Here is a 9,672-nt window from a genome sequence, read left to right on the forward strand (position 1 = left end):
CATGATGAGTTCTGTTTTGGACATGTTTGAGAAGCTGACACCCAATTGGGACTTGTAGACAGTGTCAGTGCTCCCATCTCCCTGTCCTCAGTCTTACCTTCTCTAGATTAAACATTTCCAGTTCTTTCAGATTTATAGGATTTGTAGACTAAGGCTAGTCAACAAGGAGATCTCATAGTGTTATGATACTGGAGAAACTGTTTTTAGCTTTCTCTCTGTCTCTCTCCCTTCCTCCCTCTCTCCCCTTAAATGAGAACTATAGATCTGTTATATACATATATATATGTATACTATCAACAGGAATCACAACATACATATATGCATACCCATATATATGTGTATATACATACACGTATACACATCTATACATACATACATACATACATACATAAGCCATATATATGAATGAACTGTGAATGTGCCCAGCGGCAAACCTACTCCTCCAGGATTAGTAAATGCCCTTGGTGAACCTCTTCCACATAAACCACAGAGAAAATACCAGAATGTCTTATTTGAGAATCACAGAATATTACAATGAAAAACCTAATATATGTCAGTGATCCCACGCAAGTGTGTTACCATGGTAACTACAGAAGGTCCCAGAATATTTCCATTAGATACTTCATTGTTACTACAGTAACCAAGTAAAGGTCCATAATGTCTCACTGAAACAGTCTCTTTAATTTTGTTACCATAATAACAAGAGCTAGGAACCCACCCTCAGCCAGGTTTGGAGTCAGTTTGTATGTTGAAGTTTTTATGCTCTCTCTTTTCATGCTCCTCTCCCATGCATCAAAAGAACATAGGATAGTCATCATTTCCCTGATGCCATGGTCCTCTTGGAGGACCAATGGCAAACACAAATAGTAACTGTTTCTCTTTTGGCCAGCAAATCTGAGGGTCTTCCCCTCCCAGTTTGATTTTTTTTTTTATTAAAGAGGCCATCCCTTGACTCACTTCTTAAACAGTCCTCGTCTCTGAATGGGCGTTACCTCATTCAAAGTGAGAACTTTGAGGGCTGGGGTCTTCCATTGCATCCTGGGCCATCTCCAATCATCCTGATGAGTATCTGGCCACTGCACCCAGATGGCTCTGGAGGAGAAAGTGAGTCTGGTGACCTTGCACAGTCCTCCCTCACTCAAATCAAAGTCAATTGCAAGTCATGTCATCATCTCCCTGATGTCATGGTCCTCTTCAGGACGAAGGACAAACGCAATCACAGTAGGAGACCACATAGAAGAAGGAACCATGGTCTTGGAATCAGGGTACCTGCATTTGAATGACAGCTCTGCTACATACTAGTTATGTGTTGTTGATCGAATCATTTCTCTTCTCTGTGGCACAACTTCTCTATCAGTCAAGCGAGAGAGGTGCACTGGATTAGCTCTTAAAAATCTCATACTTCTCAACCTATAATCCTAAAATCTGGCTTTAGAGGGCCAAATTAAGACCAATGCATAGGTGTTTCAGTAAATTGGATTTCTCTTCTATTTAAGAAAGAATTTCCTAATAACTAAAGCTAATAATGTAATGGATCTCCTCAAGAGGAAGTGAACTCCCCATTATTAAAAATAAAATAATGGGTTATATTTACATAGCATTTTATCATTTACAAGTATCTTTACAAATTATAGCAGTCCTGTGTGACCCTCTTTTCAGAGAAACTATAGAGGAAAGACCTAAACTAGGTGAGAAGCTAAGCTAGATAACCTTTAAAATTTTTTTAATTACCAAGAATCAATTTTCTCCCCTCCCCATAAAAACAAAATCCTTTTTAACAAATATGCCTAGTTAAGCAAAATAAATTCTCATATTGGCCATGTTCAAAATTTTGTGTTTTATGCTGCATATTTAATTTGTCACCTCTGTGTCAGGAGGCAGGTAACATTCTTCATCAATAATCCTGTGGAATCTTAGTTGATCAGTGTTCTTAAATCTTTTGAAACTGTTTATCTTTACAATGTTGTTGTCATAGTACAAATTGTTCTTGTTCTGCTAATTTCCCTTTACATCAGTCTATTCAAATCTTCCCAAGTTTCTCTGAAACCATATAGCATAACAGAATCCCATTATATTCACAATTTGATCAGCCAATTCCCAAATGATGGGCTTCTCTTTAGTTTTCAGTTCTTTTAAACTACAAGAAAAGTTGCTGTAAATATCACTATACAAACAGGACCTTTTCCTCTAGGGGGTATAGGCAGAATTTAGTAACTTTTGGGGCATAATTTAAAATCATTTTTATAGAATAGCTTGATCACACAAATTCATGAATAGGCTTGTTTTTCCATAGCCCATTCTACATTTGCCACTCTGTGTGTGTGTGTGTGTGTGTGTGTGTGTGTGTGTGTGTTAACTTTGTCATTCTGCTGGCTATGAAGTAGAAACTCAAGAGTTCCTGTAATTTGCTTTTTTTGGAATTATTAGTGACTTGGGACATTTTCTTCCCCATGTGGCTACAGGTAGCTTGGATTTCTTCCCTTAAAGAGTCTGTCCTTATCCATTTATCTTTTGAAGAATGACTCATTCTTATAAATTTAAATCTGTTACTTTTGTATTTTGGAAAATAAACCTTTATCAGACAATGATTTCTTCCAAATGAACCAGTTCCTTCCTAATCTTGGTTGGATTGAATTTGTGGAAACATCTTTAATAATATAATGAAAGTTGTCCATTTTTCTTCTGTATTCCATTATATATTATGTTTGGTCATGAAAACTTCCCTTTCCCTAGATCTAAAAGGTAATTTCTTCCTTGTTCCTCTAATTTATTTGTGATGTGATCTTTTATAGTTAGGTCATGTATTCATTTGGGGCTTACTTTGGTATATGATGTGAGCTGTTGATTTAAACCTAATTTCTGCCAAACTGCTTTCAAGTTTTCCTAGGTTTTTGGTCAAATAGTGAATTCTTGCTCCATTATCTAGTGTCTGGGTTTATAAAATACTAGGCAATTAGATTCATTTGCTTCTTATATTGTGTTTAGAATCAGTTAAACTGAACCTGTCTATATTTTGACTAGTACCAAATGATTTCAATGATAGCTTTCTGCTTTGATGTCTTTTTTTCCTAGTGTATTTTTGGATCTAATACTGCTAGGAAACTTTCCTTCCCTTTTCCCCATTATTTTCCTTGAGATTCTTTTTTCAGATAGTATTTTATTTTTTTCCAATTACATTTAAAGCCATTTTAAATATTCATTTTTATTTTTATATGTAATAAAATTTACTTATTTTTATATATGTAATACTTTTATATATTTTATATATTAGAATAATACTTTTATTCTAATTACATGAAAAGACAAATTTTAACATTCATTTAAAAATCTTGAGTTCCAAATTTTCTCCCTCCCTCTTTGGTCTCCCCTCTCCCTAAGATGGTAAGTAATCTGACATTTCCTTCATATTCTTGACCTTTTATTCTTTCAAATGAATTTCATTATTATTTTTATAATTCTATAAAATTGTCCTTTCCTGGTTTCATTGATAGAACACTAAATAAGTAAAGTAACTTAGGTAGTGTCATCATTTTTTATTATATTGGCTCGGCCTACCCAGGACAAATTAATATTTCTCTAATAAGAATGTCTTTATTTCCCTAGATACTGAGTTATAGTTCTATTTATATAACTCCTGTGCACATATTGGTATGCAGACTCCTATATATTTTATACATTCTGTAGTTATTTTAAATGATTAATTTTTTTTTTACCTCTCCTCATTTGGTTTGTTGGTAATATACAGGAATGTGAATGATTTATATGAATCTACTCTACATCCTATGAATTTATTGAAGTTAATTTTTAAATTAAAGTTATTTGAATCTGTAGAGTTCTGAAAGTACAAGTCATTTTCAAAAAGTGATAACTTAGTTCCTTCTTTTTCTATGCTTATTTCTTTAATTTCTTTTACTTTTATTTCTATAATTAACATCCCTAGGACTTTATCAAAAAGTTTTGAGAATGACATTACCTCATCTTATTGGAAAAAACTTTAGTTTATTCCTATTACATTTACTGCATGTTCTTCAATTTATTTGTCTAATACTTACTATGTTAAGGAAAAGTCTTAATTCTTATGTTTTCTAGTGTTTTTTTTTTATGGGAATGGCTACTGTATTTAAAAATACTTTTTTGCATATACAAAAAATATAATTTTATTTTGGTTGTTTTTTAAAAAAATATGGTCTATTATGTGGATATTTTCCCTAACATGAGACAACTCCACGGTCCTATTATTAATCCAACTTGGTCATAGTGTATAATCTTTGTGATATTACTGTTGTCTCTTTGCTGATATTTTGTTTAAAAGTTTTGCATCAATGTTCACTAGGGATATTAGTTTAAAGTTTTTTTCTCTATTTTGACTCTCCTTAATTTAGGTTTCAAGGCCATATTTGCAACACAGAAGCAACTTGAGATGATCTTTTCTTTTCCTAATTTTAGAAACAATTTCTTTTAATATAAGACTTTTTTCTTTGACTATTTAATAGACTTGCTTATAAATCCATCTGGTTCTTCCCTTTTCCATTTGGATTTCATATATGACTTGTTTAACATCTTTTTGTGAATTTGGGTTGTTTAAATTACTTATTTCTTGTTTATTAATCTGAGTATTTTACATTTTTAAATTAGTCATTCATTTCATTTACAGCATAGGTTTTGTGAGCATGTAAATGGACAAAATAATTTCTAACAACATCCTTTATTTGTTCTTCATTTGATGTGAATTCTTTTACATTTTTTATATTGGTGACTTTCCCCTTTTAAAAAAAATCATATCAGTTAGTGATTTATCTATGTTTAAAAATTGCTTAGTATATGAATTCAATTTTTTATTTTAAATTTGATAAATTTTTTTTAGGATTTGTATTTTGTTTTTTAATTGAAGATTTGTTGACTTTCTACAGATTTTTTAGTTGAATAACCAATTAATTGATCTGTTCTTTCTTTTTATTTTGTAGATGAAAGCATTTAGAGATATACAGTTTCCATTAAGTACTGCTCTCTATCTGCATCACCAAAATTTTCATATGTTGCCTCGTTGTTGTCATTAGTTTTAATGAAGTTATCTGCTATCTCTATGATTGTTCTTTGACCATAGGTTCTTTAGTATTAAGTTATGTAGTCTCTAGTCAATTTTTTAACCTTTATTTAGTGGATTTTTTATTAAACATAATTTTAATTGCACTGCAGCTAGTAGATAAAATATTTAGTATTACTAGTTTTCTGCATTTGTATGTTGTTTTCATGCCCTAATATTTGGTCAGTTCTATAAGATTTCCATGCACATCTTAGAAATATTCTTTTCCATTCCCATTTAATAATTACCAGGGAGTTATCTTATCTAACTTTCCAAAAATTCTATTCAAGTACCTAAATTCTTTCTTGTTATTTTTTTTAGATTTGTCTCTCTCAAAGTTTATTAAATCCTCTCACTACTTTAGTTTTGTTGTCCTTTTCTACATTTCACTTGTTTAACTTTTCCTTTAGCTATTTAGATGCTATGACATTCAGTGTATATGTGCTGATCAGTAGTGGGATCAAGCCCCATGAGTACCCCTTAAACTCCCAGCCTGGGAGAGATAAGGACACTCAATATTTTTTAAGTGGAAAAATGACTGAATTTGTAGGAAAAGTAAAAAAGAATGTGCAAAGAAATTCAAGGAGGGAAATATCAATTAATATCTTTAAGAATCAGGAAAGGTGTCAAGAAAGGATGAAACCTAACCTAGGGAAAGAAGAATATAAAGAAGTAGATAAAGAAACGGAGGTAGTTCTAAGTGTAGAATGCATTATGCCTATTACATGGAAGCAGGAGACTGCAGGGCATAGACAATATTCAGTTTTGCAGTAGATAGAACATGTAAGGGGAATGTCATGAATTAAGGATAAAATAGTGGAATAGAATCATGTTGTGAAAGTCTAGAAAGTCAGGTCAAGCAGTTTGTATTTTATTTGAAAGAATTTTGGGAGCCACTGGAAGTTTTTGAGCAGGTGAATGATATGATTAATTATGAAGGATGAAAACCTTCCAAAGCATTCCTAACAAGTCGTCATCCAATATTCACTTAAGTCCTTTGGTTACTGTAAATCTAATTACCTCCTGGCATAATCCATTCTTTTTTTCTTTTGGGGGGTTACTGTAATTGCTAGGAAGATATTACTAATGTTTGGCTTTAATAGACTGTCTCATAACTTCTTCCCATTGGTCTTAGTTTTGTTCTTGAGAACCAAGTAAGATAATCCTTTTTTCCCGAAAATAACACTTCACATTTTTAAGATAATAATCTCTCCTTCCCTTCCTTTTTAAGTGCATTTTTACCCAAGGTAAACATTGCAAGTTCCTTTGATCATATTCTTATGACATCACTTGCAATGGCCTTAACCTTCTGGTCACTTTCCTTGGGACTTATTTCTGCTCTTCAGTGCCTTTTTTAAAATGTAGTGTCCCAAACTGAACACAACATATCTGGTAGGGTTATTACCTTGTTGAAAACTTGAGAGGCCCAGAGGGTCATGGTCATTATGCTAGCAGTGAAGTTTGGAAGTTCTGGGTCCCCTATGTCTGCTTTTGCATACCTGTCTCATAGTGCCATCTGTTGGAACAGAGAACAAAGCCCAGGAAGGGAGAAATAGAGGGAAAATCAGGTGGAAAAAAGGTAAGGTTAAAAGATAAATCAATGCAAAGTGTCCCTTTATTTTGATCAAGAAAGTTGTATTTATGTGCTTATGGAGAGGCATTTGATGTTGTCCCTTATCTATGCCACTCTTATATAATGGAAAAAGAACTGGCCTCAAAAAACAAAGGACCTAGGTTCTGATCTCAACTCTGCTACTCATTTCTTCCCAGACCTAAATCCCTCAACTTCTCTGGATCTCATCTTCTTTATTGGTAAACTGAGGACATTAGGCTAGGTGACCATTAAGGCCCTTTCTGGATCTCCATACTATAATTAAAAACTATGAGCTTAATTTTACTTGTTCTTCAAGGTCACTTTGCAGGGTCAAAGCCTGTTGAATGTTAGAAAGTGCAGCTCTTCTACCTATCCAGGACCTTGAGGAAGAGAATCTCTCTTTTTATTAATGGGTCTTAAATATTCTTTTTATACCTCTTCAGTATTTATACAGAGTCTACAACTCCTTATCCCTAGCATAATTCTTGGCTTTCTAATCTTATTTTTCTAGGGGTGCAGAACTGAAATCTTGAAGACATCTTGGAGGTACAATATCCCTGGCAAATAATCATACAACCTCAACTGGGAACCATCCAATAATGATCTCCTTCCCATATCTGTGGTCAGAGATAGTTACCAAATCTCAAACTGAGACTCCAAGGCAAGATTGCTGATTAGAAGCCACCAGCTTCTAAAAGGCAATATAGTCTTTAACTGATATTTTTTCCTATTTAAAAAAAATTCCTGAGCATTTTTGCTGAATAGTTTAAAAATGCATACATTTAAAAAAAATGACTACAGTGGTGTTGTTCCTATTTCACAGATACATAGCTGTGATTCTATATACCTAGCAGGTATAGGCAACAGAACTATCCTATAACTGACGGCTTATGGGTAAAGACATAATGGTTTAGAAAATCTCAGAGATTCCCATATCCCAATTGATGGGAAAAGAGTAAGTGGAATCAGTGGAACCCACTCATTTTTCTTTCATTCAACAAATATGTTAAGTGTATGCACAAAGTACTGTGCTAGGCTCCTAGGAGAGACAGTAAAATTTAGATAAGACAGGATTCCTGCCCACATAGAGCTTACAGTCTAAGGGAAGAATAAAGTATGAAATAGATAACTATAATACAAGATGTTTGAAAGTCTTGACTTTATATGCACCTCTCAAGTCCTATCTGTGAGCAGGATGCCCTAAGTCAGCACATACAAGTAGGGATCTTTCCATGGTTTCCAAACAGTAACATCAAATTTATAACAAGCTTTGAATCCATTCTATCATTAACTTTCATTTCTGGGGAAATTTGTCTAATACTAAAAAGACTTGGTAATTTATAGCCGGTTGAATTAGTTTCTAAGAGATGTGATTTTTCAGAAATCTTGCTGTAGTGTATGGCCTTATCTAACTGGAATCAGGACCTTGTGTAGTTGTGTCAATCCTTTCCCCATCTTTGCAAATCTCATTAGCTAAATCTTTAGGAGACACAAGGGCCTTGAAATAGCTGTAGTGTTGACAGTGATTGGGGAAAGGAGAAATATGATATTCATGATATTCCTTCTTATGGGAACTGACATGACGTGTCTTCAGTGAGAGCATGTTCTGTCAGTCCTTACTGCCATTTATAAGGTACTGGTAAAATAGAATTGAGCCTAGAGTTTCCATCTCACTATCAAGTCTTGAGGCATTCAATCCCAATTGTGTGGCAGAAGCCTGCTGTTAGATGCATTTCATTGCCCCTTCCTCAGTAACCTCCAGATTGCTTGTTTAATTTCCTTCGTCCTAACCCCATAGACAATGGGATTAAGGGCAGCTGGGATTACATGGTGGAGGACGTTTAGTAGGACAGGAACATCATGGGAAACTTTTTTCTTGGCCATGTGAGTAAAGATGAAAACCAAGAGGATGGTGCTAAAGAAGAGAATGAGGATAAAGTGGGAACCACATGTGCTCAGGGCCTTGACAGCAGCCCCTTTAGCCTTAAGTTTCATCACAGCTCTCAGAATGAAGGAATAGGAGAGGAAAATAAGGATAAGATCAGAGCCCAGCAGAGTCCAGGCTACAATTAATTGGTAGATCTTATTGAGAATAACATTGTCACAGGAGAGCTTGGAGACTGACAGGTTGGCACAAATACAATTCTCGATGATGTTACTCCCACAGTAATGGAGCTGGGCAGAAAGGATAGGAATTGGAGCAGTGAGGAGGGTGTTCCGTGCCACAATAAAGATGCTAGCTTTGACCACAAATTGATCAGTGATGATAGATGAGTAGCGCAGGGGGTGGCATATGGCCACATAGCGGTCATATGCCATTACTAAGAAGGTGCAAGATTCCATGGGGAGAAAGTTGTTCATGATGAACATTTGGAGGAAGCAGGCAGAGAAACTGATGGGTCTGAGGTCAAACCAAAAGACAAGCAGGACTTTGGGGATGACAGTGAGACAGAGCACTATATCCAGTGTGGAGAGGATGCTGAGTAAGTAGTACATGGGCTCATGCAAAGATGCTTCCAGCCTAATGGTGATTAGGAGGGTGGCATTGGCACCCATGGCCAGGAGGAAAAGCAGGCTTAAGGGCAGAGAGAGCCAGTGCTGCCAACTTGGAGATCTGACAAAACAGTTCAGGAGGAACTCAGAGATCTCAGTGGAGGAAGACCCATTGTAAAGTATCATGGCATTAGTCCTGGTAGGATAGACCCTTGTCCTTTGGGGAAATGAAAGAAGAAGGAAATTGTTAATTCTGTTATCAATCCTCATGATTGTCATTTAATTTATTTGGTCTCTTGTCCCTCTTCAGTCACATCAGCTAACACTTCCTGTGCCTGAGTAATTGTTTTTCTGAGCCTACACATGTCTAAGATGTTAGACCAAAAGTGGAAAGTACCCAAACAGTTTTAGGTCAGTTTGACAGACTGTAGAGCTATACATTATTATGACCACATGACATCAACTCAAGAATTTTGAAGTTAGTTTGAAATGTAGTTGTCAG

General features: G+C 34.9%; 1 protein-coding gene across 1 annotated transcript; it reads right to left on the reverse strand.

The window, feature by feature from the left end:
- Window positions 1-8,411: 8,411 nt before the first annotated feature.
- On the reverse strand, window positions 8,412-9,356 carry LOC114042582 (olfactory receptor 56A3-like). Its single transcript, XM_027861299.1, has one exon. It carries the CDS (start codon window positions 9,354-9,356, stop codon window positions 8,412-8,414), a length of 945 nt encoding a protein of 314 aa, XP_027717100.1.
- Window positions 9,357-9,672: the final 316 nt, after the last annotated feature.

This window comes from Vombatus ursinus, unplaced genomic scaffold (genome assembly GCF_900497805.2).
Source record: "Vombatus ursinus unplaced genomic scaffold, bare-nosed wombat genome assembly UNPS02000563.1, whole genome shotgun sequence".
In the NCBI taxonomy this organism is placed as follows: Eukaryota; Metazoa; Chordata; class Mammalia; order Diprotodontia; family Vombatidae; genus Vombatus; species Vombatus ursinus.